General features: G+C 41.8%; 1 protein-coding gene across 3 annotated transcripts in view; it reads right to left on the bottom strand.

Moving 5' to 3' along the window:
• fhod3b (formin homology 2 domain containing 3b) overlaps positions 1-17357 on the bottom strand; it is a 609516-nt gene that overhangs the window by 303315 nt on the left and 288844 nt on the right. For all 3 annotated transcript variants that reach the window (XM_060850278.1, XM_060850279.1, XM_060850280.1), the window contains exon 4: positions 13850-13917. In XM_060850278.1, the coding sequence (XP_060706261.1) occupies positions 13850-13917 (68 nt within the window). The remainder of the gene's footprint in view (positions 1-13849; positions 13918-17357) is intronic.

Below are 17357 nucleotides of genomic sequence, written 5' to 3'. Positions count from 1 at the left end.
ATCCAATGGCAGATAATAGCAAATTCAAAGGCAGCGTTTAGGTCACCATTTAACTTGGGAGACAGGCATGTTAAGGGCCAATCCACCTTAAGATTCCTTTAAGCTCCTACAGCTATTTCATAGCCTCAAAAAAAAAATTCCCAATTAATTTGGAAAAAAGGAATAAAACAATTACTTTTCAATAACTGTTACTGAATAATATTGAGAACAGGGCTACACCATTTAAAATTTAGGGGAAATTAACACGTTGGAAAGGCTGCCATTTAGAGTGGAAATTCAAACGTGATACTTTGCTAACCTTTTGTGATTAACCAAGTGGGGAATTAAACCTTCAATTAACAAGGGTGCAGACTAATATTGGCAATGACAACAAAGGTCTAAAGTGTAACCCTGTCCAGGATATCCAGTGGTCAGATTGTTAAAATGGACACGTCGAAACCTACTGCCCTCTCCAGGTTGCAAAGGTTAAGACAGTTTGCTGCCAAACTTGGCCTTCCTCCATTTAATTCGCTGAGAGTGTTAAAATGGTCCCTGTAATGGCACACATTAAATTTCTGAACATATGACTGGTCTGTTTAGAGATGCAAACTCTCATCAGACCATATTCCATTTTCAGATTAAGCCTAGAAATGACTACTAATTTCTTGACACGCAAAATAAATGCAACAAAAGAGTCTGCCCACAAACTCAGGTTTTTAAAAATATATACTTTTAAAGGATGTGGATAGTTGCTGGCTCGACCAACATTTACTGCCCCATCCCCAATTATCCTCGTAAGCCACTATTTTGAAGCACTGTAGTCTACGTGGTGTAGGGAGACTCTGTATTGTCAAGAGTTCCAGGATTTAGATCCAGTGACATTGAAAGAATATCGGCAAAGCTCAAAATCAGAATAGCATGTGGTGTCAGGGGGCAAATATATTGTTATATTTCATCGCATTTATTCTGTGTCCTGAAGATCTTAGACTTCCAAATTGCAGCTCTTTCTGGCCTCAATGACTGTCAGAGCTGCTTGCATGGTAAAGATCCAAGTAACTTTTTTTCTGCACAGGCCATGAAAAAACATTTCCAAATTGCTTAGATGGCTTCCACAAAAATGAATCCAAATTAACAAGAATCTATCATTTAACTACATGTCATAATTAAGGCAATAAAAACGTGAAGGTCAAGAACATCAAGGCAATTATCATGATTTCATATTGATTCATCCCTTCTGTGCTTGGATTCTGGATTGGGGAATCTCTTTGTAGGAGATTCGCACAATGTCCCTATTCTTATTTCTGTTTCACACCTATTTGCACAAGCATTTGGTTTTGCAACCCTCAAGGTTTAAAGCAGTTGACTGCAACAACCCCACTCCTGCAGTTACTTTTCAAAATTCCAGAGGGCGATATAAACCTTTGCGTTCAGTCTGTCTGCCACAGATTATTGTAAGCAGGTTTCAGTTAATCATTCGCCTCTTGCTATTGGGCAGCAAACTGTAGCATTTAATATTAAACTTGAAGGAGCTCCCATCAGACTAATGATCCGGGGGTAAGAGTTTGAATCCTACCATGACAGATGGTAAAACTGGAGTTCAAAGACAAAGCTGGGATAATAAGCTGCCAAAAAAAAAACACACACCTGGTCCACTAACGCCTCCTAACACCGCTGATATCTTTTAGGGAAGGAAACCAGCCATGATCTGGTGTACAAGAGACTCCGGATCCACAGTAATGTCACAGACTCTTAACTGCTCCAGGATGATTAGGAATGGGCAGTAAACTGTGGCCAAGCCAGCAGAACTAACTTCCACGAATGATATATATTTTTTTAAAAACCCATTGCTGAAGCTCCCGCACAGTTGGGCTAGTTCATTGGTACCAGCTTGAAAATGCCACAAAAAAGGCACTGTAGAAGTTGCTTCCACAAGCTCAACATAAACCATTCAGTTTCTCACTTGAAAAAGGGTCCTTGTGCAGGTTACAATGGGGCAACTGGAATTGGAAAAAGCAATTACCGCTATTAAAACTGACTCAGGATGGGCCAGCATGTTGGCTCAGCAGTTAGCATTGCTGACTCAGTGCCAGGGACCTGGGTTCAATTCCACCTTCAGGCAACTGTGCAAACTCCAGACAGACATTCTCCCAGTGTCTGCGGGACTTTCCTCTTTTTGCTCCAGTTCCCTCAGTCCAGGGATCTGCAGGTTAGGTGGATTGGCCATACTAAATTGTCCAGTGTCCAGGGATGTGCAGGTTAGGTAGGCTAGCCATGGGAAATGCAGGGTTACAGGGATGGGGCAGTGAGGTGTGGGTCTGGGTTGGATGGTTTTTAGAGGATTGGTGTGGACTCAAATTGTCCAAATGGCCTGGTTCCACAGTGTGGGGATTTAATGATTCTACAAACAGTTTAAACTGGGACCAATCTTTCAGGGTAATAGGATCTCTCACTGAGCATGCTGTTGCACAGATCTAACTGGTCTTTAGATGGCAGAAAGATTCCTTTACCAAGTTTCTAATTGGGTGCCTGTTCATTTGAGTGGGGGCCTCGCTATTCAGCATCAAAAGATGTCAGAGACTTCTGCCCATATTAGGCACAGCTCTATTTCACGTACTCTCATTCAGCACTCAACAGTGGAAAGATATCTCAAATGCCCTCCACTATGAGCAGACCCAGGAGACCTTTGCTTCATCACATCCCAATGCTTAATCAAATTATCTCTGCACTCCAAAATCATATTATTTATTAAAAGGTGTGCGAATTACAGACCCACATCAAAGCACAGGCCCATAGCAAACTGTGCCATCTGAATGTGCTCACCCATGGAGAATAGCCAGAGAAAATGCCCATATAGTGCTTTATTACTGACATACTTGCAAGAGCCTCATGAGATCTTTACAAAATCAATTAATTCTGGAGACACTATAGTTTTAGAGAGTTGGCATCTCCAAAAATGATCACAAGGTTCAATGCCTAGTGACAACATTTAAGACAGTATACATCATCTGAAAGGTCCTTTTGTATAGCGGGTGGTGGCACAATCTCTAAACTAGAGGCTGTAGGTTCACACCCCACCCCAGGATTAATGGCCCAGGAAGCAATGTTCATCATGTGACCAAACTAGGTAGTATATCCGCTTATTAATCTTTCCAGGATGTACCAATAATAGGCAAGAGGGTTAGACACTCCGAGTCTACCATGTATTGCAACAAAAGTTGAAGCCTCCACCAGCATTGTCTACAGCTTCAAATTACATGTACGCAAGAAGCACATGTTGTCACAGTAGTTTGGACCTTGTGAACGGAAACACCCAAAAAAGCTCTGCATAGGTCTAAAAATAAATCCGTTCAATGAAGCTTAGCCAAAATGGAGTCTAATCATCATCCACGAGGTTGTAGTATCACTATACTGAAAGTGGACACTGATTACAAACTAACCTGGACCACCCATAATCAACACTGTCGCTACAAGAGGAGTTCAGATGTTGTATTCTGTTGGGAATTCTCTTCCCACTTGCCAATGCCCATATGTTACCAAAGGCACAAGTCAGGAACATAATGGAATATTCCCCAATTGGCATGTCAAATGAGATTCCATCAACACTCAAGCAGCTTGACAGGATCCAGGACAAAGCAGGCCACTTGACTAGCACCACATTCAACCCCTCCATCACTGTCCCACAGCTCAACAGTATGGACCAATCAAAAGGTGTAATACAACTCACCAAGGCTCCTTCAACAGCACCTTCTAAACCATGGCCCTCAGCCACCAACAAGAACAAAAAAGTAGCAGAAGCATGGGAACACCACCATTTGCAATTTTCCTCTAAGCCACACACACAATCCCAGAATTACAATCATCATTCATCCACTTATGCGGGTTCAAAATCCTGGGAATCTCCCTAGCAGTGCTGTGCTGCACCCATCTCACCACGATCTATTGGACACTTGGGGGATGGGCGTTAGATGTTGAGCTAGCCAGCAACACCAGCATTCCACGGAATGATAATCTGAAATTTGCACAGATCTCCCTAATTATAGAATGACACATCCCAAAAATGCTACAATCTGGTTATTCATGTCCTCCTTATCATGCACTGGAAACATATGGGACAATGATAATTAACAAAATCACTGGCAGTACCCAGAGCTGCTAATTCATGAGAAACTATGGTCCTCTAATTTGTCCATTCATCCATACTTACAGTACCCAATGCAATAGATACGTTTTCACAAATCTCTGTACTTCTTTCAAATTCCACTGCTGCTCAGCCTCATACTTAGACAGCAGTGCACTCTGATCCTGAGCACTCTTCCTGGGGCTCACTGACACAAGTCAGGTGTTACCCAGAATTCTTACAGACCATCTGTGTATGCCTGACAGCACAATACAACTTCATTCAAAGCAGGATATCCTCAGCACAAGATCAGGCCAGACAAAACAAGTACTCAAGTAATAGTTGTTTGTGACCAAGGTAAACAACATAGCGATTGTATAACTCAGCTTGTGGAACACCCCACCTTGTATGCAACTTGGAGGTCATGAGGTGGGAGATGGAAAGGTCAGCAACGAGAGATGGGTGGTTTCTCCAACCAACTAGCAGCATTGTAGAGTTTGGCACGGGCATGTAGAAGTACACACCTGTTGCTTCTGGTATTTTGTGCTGGAAGGATTTTGAGATTTGTGTGAATATTGATAAGGTGTCACATTGTTCAAGTAAAAATAAAGTTGCATTAACCATACATGCTTTATATCCTTGCACTGTTGCTAAGATATGTTTAAGTGCAAGCATTCAGCCAAGGAAAGGGGCACCTTTATTTTTAATGTTTCGGAGGGATGGCTCATTGATTCATTTAACTGCCCCATCCGCGTAATACAAATTTCAGAAAACCTTTCACACGGCCCATGGCCGCAGCTGTTCTATACCACCATGAAACAAATGGACAACGCAATCTGGGGCAAGGTCTCGTAGAAAAGGAGTTGTCATCTGTGAGATTCCACCTTGTTGGTTAAGAAGTTCCACATTGCAGACCATTGCCACTACATTTACAAATTAATAATTCCTGGCCTGCACATCAGATGGCAGAACATTGTCTTCCAAAATTATCCTTGAAGCCTCTGACTTTGACTCATATTTTCACCGCCCCTTGACCACCCCACCTCAATAGCCCCTTTAACTGTACCCTCACACTCAGTAGACATGGTTCTGTCCAACAGCTACAGCAATGAAAAACGTGCAACACTGCTCAAACTCTTAATTTAAATCATTCAGTTAAAAGTTTGAAAAGAATGGAAGACATCAAGCCACTGTTCCTCATTTTAGATCTCCCTAAACTAGTCCCTAAGTGTTGTGATTCACATTTGGTAGCAGCTCCATGTAACATGTCACGCAAATCACTTTGATAAATATCGATAAACTCTGGTAATATTTTCAATTGTGTCTCACAAAAGGAACAGATGTCTTATCTTAATCACAGGTTTGGCTCATCTGGCCTAACAGGCCCAGACAGACAGAGTGCCCTATGCTCCAAGGGAACTTATGTAAAATATGTCTTTCCATGAGAGGCACTTAAAACAATTTAAAGAAAGGGCAGTTATCTTCAAAGGGAATAAATTCCTGAACCGTTTAAATATGCAAAGGACAATTATAAAGCCTAAATCTGTCAGTTGCTGACAACTTGATTTGTTTGAAACAATAAATAACTCATCAAATCTCACCACGGTTTCCTGTAAAGAGCTGGGTTTGCCTTCTGTATGGTGCACGCAACCAGTGTCAGAACACCCACCTGTTTGGCAAGTGCCGGTCTCGCACACGAGGAACGGAAATGCCAAGGCTGTGCCTGGCACCGTAAACAGCTTGAAAATAAGCATGCATACAGCACGACATGGAACATTAAGGTCATATGCTGCTGGTTAGATCTTGCTGTGATTTTGGATACAAGTTTCTAAACCTCTGCAGATTTACTTCTTATGAAACACACATACACACACACACCTCTGCATGGATCGATGGAGAAGCAGAGGGGTTGAAGTTGTACAAACCTGGTTGTCAGCCAGCAGATTATTCAATGCCATTTGGAAAGGCTGCAGTTGGAAAGCACTGCACGGCAGAGAAAAACATACGCACCCCTTTCATTTTAGCCTCCTCAGTATTTCAGCCGACATCTAGATTTCTTTGTAAATGATAGGATCTGTATTCCATTGTTTTTTGGACAGTAAACTGCTCCAGGCAAACAAAACCGCATTGTCCATCAGGAAGCCTGCATGTTTTAAATGGGAACCTCAAGACACAGCAGATACAGCTTTACACTGCACCTGAAAAGGAGATTCCTGGGAGAGCACTGTTCTGTACGATTACAGCACAGTCTCACGTACAGTTGGCTCTGAACTGATTTTTTTAAAAAAAAAGATAGGTTCACTGTTTTCCATTCGTGCATTACATCAGATCACCAAAAGGTCAGACAGAAGATCCACAAATTTCTGACCTGCTGCAGCTGCATGCGAGGCTGGAGTTATCCGTAATGTAATCCCAGAATTGGGATTTTCAGTGACAGGTGCTATCAATTTCCTCGATTTAATGTGTGAGACTCTTATTTCCATAATCCACTATGGCTCTTGCCTCTGTCCATCATCTTCAACTCTTTTGGTCTTCAATCCCCCTATTTCTTACGGGATCTTTCAACGCTGGTCTCTTTAACATTCCTGACTCTGCCATTGGAATTGGTCCTTCAATGGTTGAAGCCCCCAAAACTTTGGAATTCTTGCCAAAAACCTGTTTGCTCCTCAGTCCTCCTTTTAAAATCATTCCTGAACACTTATTTCCCAATTCCTTCCCACCTGGTCCCATTTTATTGCATCAGATGGTGTGTGACCCCAGGTAGAGAATGCAGTGGGCTGACTGGGGGAGGGGGGGGGGGGGGGTTAAACAGCTGGGTTTGCATAAGACAAAAAAGTGAACAGGGAAATTTTTATAGTCTGTGGTTGAAGTAACGATCAGGTTTCAGTGCTCTGCCCAATGAGTGAGGAAAACAGAACATACACAAATATGTAAGGGTCTCGTAGCTGTGAAATGTGTGTCAGGACTCCACAGCCACAGACAGGGCAACCACAAAATCTTGCTCCACAGCCCCACTGGAGGGTCATGACCCACAATTTGGAAATGACCAACTTGAAACCCATTTCATTGACTGATCTTCTGGTCACAATCCATTTGGATCTAACCCAGTTAAACCAAGGCATAAAAGCACAATTGTGCAGATGCTGGAAACCTGAAACAAACACAGAATTGCTCAAGGAACTCAGCAGGTCTGGCAGCATCTGTGGACAGAGAAAGACAGAGTTAATATTTCAAGTCTAGTGTGATGAAGGAAGAGGAGCCTTTTTCCACAATAAGGATTCTAAAGTGGTATAATTTTCAGACTTGATCGTGGCTGATCCAGTAAACTTCAACACCACTTGCCTGCCTTCCTTCCATAAGGGGGTGGCATGGTGGCTCAGTGGTTAGCACTGCTGCCTCACATGCCAGGGACCCGGGTTTAATTCCAGTCTCGGGCGAGTGACTGTCTGGAGTTTGCACACTCTCCCAGTGTCTGCATGGGTTTCCTCCAGGTGCTCTGCTTTCCTCCCACAGTCCAAAGATGTACAGATTAGGTGCATTGGCCAAGCTAAATAGTATTCTGGAACGTGTAGGCTAAGTGCATTAGTCAAGGAAGGGTATGGGAATGGGTCTGGTTGGGATACTCTTTGGAAGGTCGGTGTGGACTTGTTGGGCCAAATAGCCTGTTTCCACATTGTAGGTATTCTATGATTCTACCTCCACAGATGCTGCCAGACCTGCTGAGTTTTTCTTGTGTTGTTGGTGCTCATTTCAGAAAATCTGACACATTTCAACATGGATAGGATTTATTAACTCCTCCACCTTAATTTTTTCCCCCCATTTTAAATTAACCTATTTTTTCCTAATCAACCTATTCAGAGACATTAACACATCTCTGGAACAGGTGGGACTACCCAGGTCTCTCGACCAGGGGTAGGGACACCAACGTACCCCAACAGGACCCCTTCTATTCAATCTCTTTTTTAAAAATCTATTTGTCCAATCAACCTGTTTAGAGATGTTAATACACATCTCTGGAGCAGGGAACTGAACACTAGCCTCCTGGTTCATGAGTAGGGACACTACCACCACACCACAGGAGGGCCCTTCTATTCATTCTTACAGTTTCTGTCAATACTGGTGCTATTATGCATCCCTTAGATTGTCCCAGTTAATTAGCCCCAATCACCTGGTTTACTGCCAGAGCAGTCACGTGTCCCTTTACACAGTTGTGCCTTGGTGCTGGATTTTGTATATAAATGTTCCTGTGAAGCACCTTGGGATACTTAGGTGCTAAATAAATTCAGCAACTTGATGTACATCGAAACTTGCAGAAAACAATGAAACTAATTCATCCCCCCACCACAGCTTTTATAATAGACTTTTTTTCAAAAAAAAAGCTCTCCAGGTCAACAGACTCTGTAGCAAACTCCAGTCAAATACGGTTTTAAAAACATTAGAGCACAAATTTCTGCATTTAACCAGGACATCACATCACTGACATAGGAAACCCCTTCAATTCATTTTGAACATCTGAATCAATATAAATCACAATCTAATTAGATTTAGGAACGGACTTGAACACAGGAAGAACACTGTGATGCAAGACCTGAGCACCACTTTTCCCATGTGATGTCTGAATTTGAAACAAAAAGAAATTTAAATCATCTGCTTGTTCAGAAGCACTAAAGGAGGTCCTAATGAGAAATGCACAATTAACAAAGCAACCATGCTCACAATTTTAAATTCTTAAATAATTCTGAGCAAAAACATCTTGTAATGATTATCCCATCATCTCATAATATAATGTTCATATTTAAAATCATAGAAAAATTGTGGCAGAGCCTTTGCCAATTCCCCTCGGACTTCCTTCAGTAGGTGAGGGCGACTGGTTCATGGAGTTCTGTTCAGTTTGTTTTCAGAAGCAATATCTTTCCTCCAGTTATCTCCAACAAATTCTATGTACTCATCCAGTAACACTTGCAGTCTCATATCCATCTTGATCTTGGGAAAAGAAAAACCCATCTGATAACAAAAATGGATTTCATTTCTCTGGAAACAGTCCCTTTCCTTTACCTGGAGTATTTTGTTCCCTCAATTTTTGTATCACAAATGCGTTGTGTTCACTAGTTACTTTGCTCCCTTTTTGAACTACCAACATGATTGGGGATCTATTCGTCACGATACCCATGATTCCCTTTGGTCACATGCATGACCACCACCCAGCCAATTCTGGAAATAATACAAATTCCCTTACATCATTGCCCTGTTTTTTTGTTCAAAATACACAACTTCTCAACTGTCTGTGGCTCTCATTCACTCTTTCTCTCAACTACTTCAGTCAATTAGAATTCAGTGTCAAAGGCAATCCCCATTCCCCAACTCCAAAACTGTCCTAACAGTTTTTCCATCCCAACTCTCCTGAAAATATGTTGACTAGGAATATTCACTTCCCAATCAGAAATTTCCAGTCAAACACATGTCCTCATTACGAGCTGCTAGATGATACCCCATACTTGTTTTAGTTAAAAAATGTTCGCAACCTTTTTGGACAATTTGTCCATTGATACTTGTGCATTCATAACCAGTGAGCCTATAAATCTATCATGGTGTGGATAAAGCAGGTCTGGCTTCAGTCCGGCTCCTGTTGACGTTATAATTTCAAAAAGGCGAGAAAGGCTCTAGATGGAGAGTACTGGGCAACAGACGACTACAGCTTAACCCTATGTTATTTGACAGATTTACAGTAGCAGGAACTTAGTTATGTTAATCGTTTCATATCTTGAATGGCACAGTAGGAAGTGTAACAATAATAATTCTAGTCAAAATTGTAAGTTTGAGATGGCAGGAGGCCAGCTGAATGGAACGTGTAGCTCGTCAGATATGGGGAATCCTAGATGTGGCCAGTGTCTCAGATGACCACACATGCAGGAAGTGCTCCCAGCTGTAGAAGCTCCGGGTCTTACAGCTCAAGGAGCAGTTGGGGACCTTGTGGCACATCAGTGAGGCTAACAGTTATGTGGATAGCACGTTCAGAGAACGGGTCACATCGCAGTTCAAGGGACTAGAGGAAAGAAGCAAAATGGGTGACCACCAGACAGTCCAGAAAGAACAGGCAGGTAGCACAGCAGTCCCCTGATGCCCCACTCACTAACCAGTATTCCATTTTGGAAGCTCAGAAGGGTACTGGTACCTTGGCAAAATTCAGTCAGAGCCAAGCTTTTAGCACAAGCAGTTTGACTGGACCAGGGCTGGTGGTGGTGGTGACGAGAAAGGAAAAACAATAGTGATAGGGGATTCTTTAATCGGGAAACACTGGCATTTCACTGCCAAAGATGTGACTCCAGGATGGTGTGTTCCCTCCCTGGTGCCAAGGTCAGGGATATCACTGAACGGCTGCAGGGCATCTTGAAAGGAGAGGGTGCTGAGCCAGAGGCTGTGGTACACATTGGTATTAATGATATGGGCAAATTGGGGAATGGAGGCTTGCCTCAAGAATTCAGGGAGCTAGACACTAGATTAAAAAGCAATGGTTGTAATCTCTGGGTCACTCCTGGTGCCACGTGCTAGCGTGTTTAGAAATAGGAAAATAGGACAGATGGCATGGCTCAAGAGTTGGTGCAAGGAAGGAAGGTCTTAGATTCCTGGATCAATTTTGGGGGAAGGTGGGGCATGTACTTTCTGCACCTGAACCACATTGGGACAAATATCCTTGAAGGTAGGTGTACGAGTGCAATTTAAATCTTCATTAGTAACTCTAGTTCTCAGCAAGCACACTATTAACACACTATCCAACGATTTGACGAGAATCTAGTCTTTATCCATAATTAACTGGCCAGGTTCACTTGAATGAATCATCGAGTTCAGAATTCAGTCTCCTCTTCGTGATGGCTGGTCAAGTTGTTGGTGTTGGTGTGCCTTCTTATACAGGAGTTTTTTCCCCCACTCTTCCAAATTGCTCAATGTCCTGCTCCTTTGTCCAAGAGTTGCAAAAATAGAAGCTATCTTTGGGGCGGCATGGTGGCTCAGTGGTTTGCACTGCTGCCTCACAGCACCAGGGACCCAGGTTCAATTCCAGCCTCGGGCAACTGTGTGTGGAGTTTGCACACTCTCCCAGTGTCTGCGTGGGTCTCCTCCCACCAAAAGATATGCAGGTCAGGTGAAATGGCCATACTAAATTGCCCATAATGAAAGATGCATTAGTCAGGGATAAGCATAGGGGAATAGGTCTGGGTGGGTTGCTGTTTGGAGGGTCAGCGTGGACTTGTTGGGTCGAAGGGCCTGTTTCCACACTATAAATAATCCAATCTGTCTCCCCAATGCAGAGGAGACCACAACGAGAGCAACAGACCCAATAGATGATGTGTTTGGAGTTGCAGGAAAATCTCTGCTGGATGTGGAAGGATCCTTTGGGGCCTTGGATGGAGGTGCGGTGGCAGGGGCAGGCGCTAGGATGGAGGGTGTAGACCTAAAGAGGGAGTCGCGGAGGGAACGGCTTCTGCAAAATGCCGAAAGGGTTGGGGAGAGAAATATATCTCTGGTGGTTGGGTCTGACTATAGGTGGCAGAAATGGAGGAGGATTGCCATTTCAGGAAACACTTTAATGGAACATTTACCTTCAACTGAGCGATTATAGCAATTTTACTAAAAACAACCTCAAGTCATTCTGCAGTAGATGAGTAGTAATAGTTTCATGATTTACAACAAAATTCTATATCATTATAATTTCTCCCCCTTCATACCACTGGGTCAGCAGCACAAACTTTGTGCATGCTTCAAACACCTGCATTTTGTTTTATTCCTTGCAAACATGCCTGATAATTAAAATTCTTTACCAAGTAAAATCTTAATTAGTAATTTCTTTCAATTTGTCCTTATTTTATTTCCATATTTGTCTGATCCCTTGCAAAGCACACACCCTGAAAAGTTACTCTCTAATTGAATATTACGGAGACAGGAATTCCTGAAGAAGGGCTCATGCCCGAAACGTCGATTCTCCTGCTCCTTGGATGCTGCCTGACCTGCTGCGCTTTTCCAGCAACACATCTTCAGCTATTATGGAGACAGGCCAACATGAACTGTGGAAATTTGCTGAAGACTCATTATTATACAACGCCTGCAGAAAGACTGCCACAAAACATTCTGAAAGGTAAAGCTTGAATGAGGGCAGCAACTGTTAAAATATTTACATCAGGAACATTTTGAGGACACAAATACACGTCAGCAAGTTGATAGCATGCAAACTGGAGCTGAAAATAGCAGGGTTATTCAAAGTGAGTATTGCATGCTGCAACTGAAGAATGAATGGATTGCAGCTAGGAAAGAATTTCCACTCGTCAACTCTGTGCGTCAATCCCACTGGCTTTATGTTTAAAGACAAAGCTGGCACATAATAGTAGCTCATGTGTTACAGAGTCTGTGGATGAAGATGGGCCAAATACACTTATCATCAGCAATGATGCTCATCTCACCTGTTGGGAGCTATCACGCTAAACAGCTCAGATCAGGGATCACTGTTTTCTTTCCTTTTTCATGGGGTGTGTAACAGGACCAGCATTTGTTATCCATCCCTAAATACCCTTGAGCTAAATAGCTTGCCATATTATTTCAGAGGGCAGTTAATAAACAAACATATTTCTGCAAGACTGAGATGTGTATTCCAGGTCAGATAAGGATGACAGATTTTCTTCCCTGATAAAAGGACTTTCCTGAACCCAATGGGCTTTTCCAATAATGGCCACTGTTACAGAGGCTAGTTTTTATGCTTCCCTTTCGTGAATGGAAGACACTTGAACCCGTGTCCCTACAGTATTAGCTTCAGTCTCTGGATTGTTAGTCTATTGGATATTATCATGGCGCCACCAGGTCCCTGCCATATACAACAAGATCATTGTAGAAAAGGAAATCTCTAAACATTAATGCTTAAAGCTTAGGAAAAAAAGTTAGTCTAGAATGGTAGGCACACTAATTTTGAGTTTAAACAAACAAACAGTCACCATTTGGAACTAAAACACAGCTTGCTTCTGGGTGTAATATCCGTTCTTGCAAGGTCATCACTCACTTCAGCTGTGTACACTTTCTTACCTGCTAATCACAAAGTCACTCAGTCCTTAATTATATGATACCAATACTTCCTGCATAATTGCTCTTTCATTTTGGCATATCAACAAGTAACTTTCATTTTGCTGGCAGGATGCCTACATTAAGAGCCCTAGAGATACATTATAATTTTAACTCATCTTGATAGGGTTCCTCGCAAGTTATCTTGCTTTATCAGTCTGGTCTTTGTATCTTTATGAAATTAGTCATATGCCAGACGTTCAGACTCTCCTCCTCTCTCTCCCCCAAGTCACCCCACCAATAACTTCTTTCCTGTTCTGAAGACATGAACTCTTTCCCACAAACAACTGCACAGGCAGTGATAAAACTCTGGATGTTGATCAAAATTGCACTCAGTGCATGTAGGCCTAAGCATCGAACACCAACAGGCAGATTCACAACCACGCTTTGTGCTGCTGTTAACAGGCATCTAGTCTCATCCAGTTCCCATTCAGAGTTATGAACTAGCAAGGAAGAGCAGGAATCTTGGCCAATTAATCTCTTTGTCAATTTGATAACATCAATGGCAATGTTGCCGGCATGCAGATTGGCCAAATCCACAGAAACCAGAGACTGAATTTGAATTCAGAGACTGAACATCTCGGAACTACAACAGACTGTGAAGTGGGAAATAAAACAAATTTTTAAAGATGAGAGGCAGCCATCAGTACCAACCTGGAAGATCTGCTTGAGTGAAAACAGGGCTCTTCTCAGCTCCCGGCCACAAGAATTGTAGAGTTTCTCTGCATAAAACAGAAAGAAAAGAGCTTTGTTGAAAATAAAACAATGCTGACTAGAGGTAGAGCAAAAAGATTGGAACTCCATCAGCATATCAAAGTCTGAGAAGGTACGTAACTGTACATTTGACTGACTGACAACCCACCAGTATAAACGCCCACAAAGGCCACATTCCTGGGGGAAGCACCAATCCAAAAACATGAAAGCTACCATCTTCTCTACACAAGAAAATATTTGCATTAGTCTGTGCCTGACTGGATGATCCCAAATTAACTGAAAGCTAATATCCATTATCTTTGGATTTAATCAGAGGCATTTGCTTTTTAAAGCCTTCACACAACGTCTTTCTCCCCCCAAAAAAAACATTCCATGCCACAGATAACTACAGACCTTTGATTTAAATACTTAAATTGGTATTAAAAGGGAGATGATAGTACATCTTGGGGGTCAAAGCCTTCAGGTTTTATTTGCAAAGGACATTATTATTAATAACGATATTAAACTGGACCCGTGTGTGAACCACTGATCACTGACCATTTTCCTTAAGACAACCAGAAATACTTTATAATATTTAATGGATAAGAGTTTTTAATTAAATAATTTACACAGTGTAACTTTCCACTCTGAGGTGTAACAGTTTATTCACGGAATTAAGTTTAATTATATCAAAGCAAACCATTGCAAATATGCATTTTGCTCCATTAATGTTGTAGCACCTTCTGTTTAGAATTTACTTGGCACCTTCTGACCGGCCAGCTTCTTTCCCCCTTCCCCCTACCCCGGTCAGACAAAAAGTGAAGTGGGAATAATTAAGAGAGAATCTGCAAATCTGACAGTGCCAATGAATCTTATTCATCTTGCTTATCCTTCCAAGTAAGATCACACCGATTACTGTAGTAACATCTCAATTCAGTTATTGTGAGTTTTAAATTTAAAAAAACTCAAATGACAAGTTAGATCCTGTCAATTTAAATACATTGCCTAAAGGTATTTGTAATCCTGTAATAAATCACATTAGTATTCAGAGACTCCGAGTAATGAAAGTCACCCATACTAATTGAAGCAAGCAGTTGTAATTTTCATTTCAACCCAGTGCTGTCTGCCACACGGCTACTTCCATCCTCAAAAAGGGCCTGTGACCGAAGTGCTGTGATTCTTTCCCATACTTAGCTTCTCTGATAAAACGTACCTGGTAAATGTGGCTGTATACCATTGTAGGCAATCTGACACATGCCCTATCCTAAATTAAAACCTCAGTTTACCCACAATGAATGCATATTTGGTTCCTCACAAAACAGCCTGAAAAACCTTTAAGAGACTTCATTAAGATGCAGCTCCCTACAAATAACACGCAGTCTCGTGCTCAACATTACAATGCAGAGAAACTCAAAGCTGTACGTACACATTGGCATGGCAGACGTTTGAGCTTGACTCAGAGGATGGCTGTTTTGCTGGGCTAGCAACTCACTGATGTGAGTTCAGATCCACCAAAGTAGCTGATGAATTTATATTAAATTAGTTAAATAAATCTGAAACTAGAAAGCACCAGTAACGATGACGATGAAAGCACAGATTGCCATTAAAAAAACCCATTTGGTTCACTGATGCCCTTTTAGCAAGGGTAGTGAACTAGATAAGGTTTTTTTCTGTATGGTTTTGGTTACTTGCTAAAGGGCATCTGCTGTCCTTGCCACTCTGACCTGTGTGAGACATCAGTCCTAAAACAGCCTGACAGACATTTAACTGCCCTCAAAGACGGTCTCCAAAGCCACTCAACTGTAATCAATTACGAAAAGGGAGAACCAAAAAAACAAGATCAGACTGACAAAAGTGTTTCTCTATAGAATCAAAACACCAGCCTAAAAGTGTAATTCTGAGATTATGATTTTCAGACAAAATCTCAGACTCCTCCCCTATCACTGTCCCAGTGCCCGTCTTGTCCCATTAAGAAACTTTTTACTGTAATGTTGGCACAATGGTACACACACAGGATAGAATCGCAGTGTCCTCAATGTCAATATGAAGTCACATGATATCAGGTGAAAATTTGACTACGAGTTACATCTCCTGCTGATTACCACCTTCCTCTAGCTCATCTATGCAGTGAACGCACTCGGATGAAGCTTTTCACATAGCTAAGGCACGGATGTACTTCACATTAATCACTGAGTGCCACTGTAACACAACGACTGACCGGGCTAGTTGTGTACTGAAGGACATCTGCTTGACTAGATTTAAAGCAAGTGGTACTGGAACCATAAGAGATTAGCAACATCCTCACCAATCTACCTGTTGCAAATGCATATCCCATGCATGTATAGGACAGACCACATCAAAGCCCTTGCAACAATAAACACTGTTTAAAATTAAGGACACCCTCCAAATTGAGAGGCACTACATTCATTCTAAATGGACTGATCTAGTGGCTCAAAATGAGATATCCGTGGAGCTACTGCATGCCAAAAATGCCAAAATTTTATTGCACACAACCTGTAACCTCATGGCTTGGCATTTCCCTCTCTCTTGCTCATTCATCAGTCCCAAGCTGGAGGACCAATACTGGTTTAGTAAGGAGTGAGCAAGAAAATATACCAGGTACAGCACAAAATAGACCTGGAAATGAGATACAACCTGGTCAACCTACAATGCAGGACTGCATACATTGTAGACAACGAAGTCAGCACATTATTCAGAGAAATATGTTTGCACAACAAAAGCATCCAATCAACACTCAGCAGTCCATTACAAATCATTTTAGACAATTAAGGAACTAATGGGCAAAGGAGGCTGCATAAACATCCACATTTTCAACGCTAGGTTAGACATAAGAGCTGTCATGGAGTAAAATCATGGCTAATCTAATTATGGTTCAGCTCCATTTTTCTGCCTGACCGAATGCCACAACACTGCATAACTCTCAACTTCCTTGCAGATTAAACATCAGTCTACTTGCCTTGAATATAGTCAATGGTGCAGGCTCCACTGTTCTCAGGGGTACAGTATTATAAAGACTCTCAGATAAAGTTCTTTTTGTCTCTATCTTAAATGGGAGAGCCACAATTCTGAATCAGAGGCTCCTAATCAGAGGTTCATCCGTGACAGAAACATTCTTTCTGCACCCACCCAAAGGCTCGCTGCATTTCCCAATGTTTGGGACCTCAAGAGAAATTTGCTTTGCTGGAAATTATTTTTGCATGTAGCTCTAGTACCAAAGGCAGGAAAATCTTTGCATGCTACATTCAATCTGACATAACTGACAAAACTGAAACATTTATGTTCACAATACACGGATTCTGAATAAAAGTTCATGAAACTTTAATTGTTAAAATAAATCACCAAAAGCCTACAAAATAGTAGTGTTCAATAGGATAGAAAGTGGTTCATTATATTACCGTATGTCAGTTATATTTATTTTTTCACTCAGACATTTAAACAACAGGTACAC

This window comes from Hemiscyllium ocellatum, chromosome 34 (genome assembly GCF_020745735.1).
Source record: "Hemiscyllium ocellatum isolate sHemOce1 chromosome 34, sHemOce1.pat.X.cur, whole genome shotgun sequence".
Classification (NCBI taxonomy): Eukaryota; Metazoa; Chordata; class Chondrichthyes; order Orectolobiformes; family Hemiscylliidae; genus Hemiscyllium; species Hemiscyllium ocellatum.
This window is presented reverse-complemented; position numbering and strand designations above follow the sequence as displayed.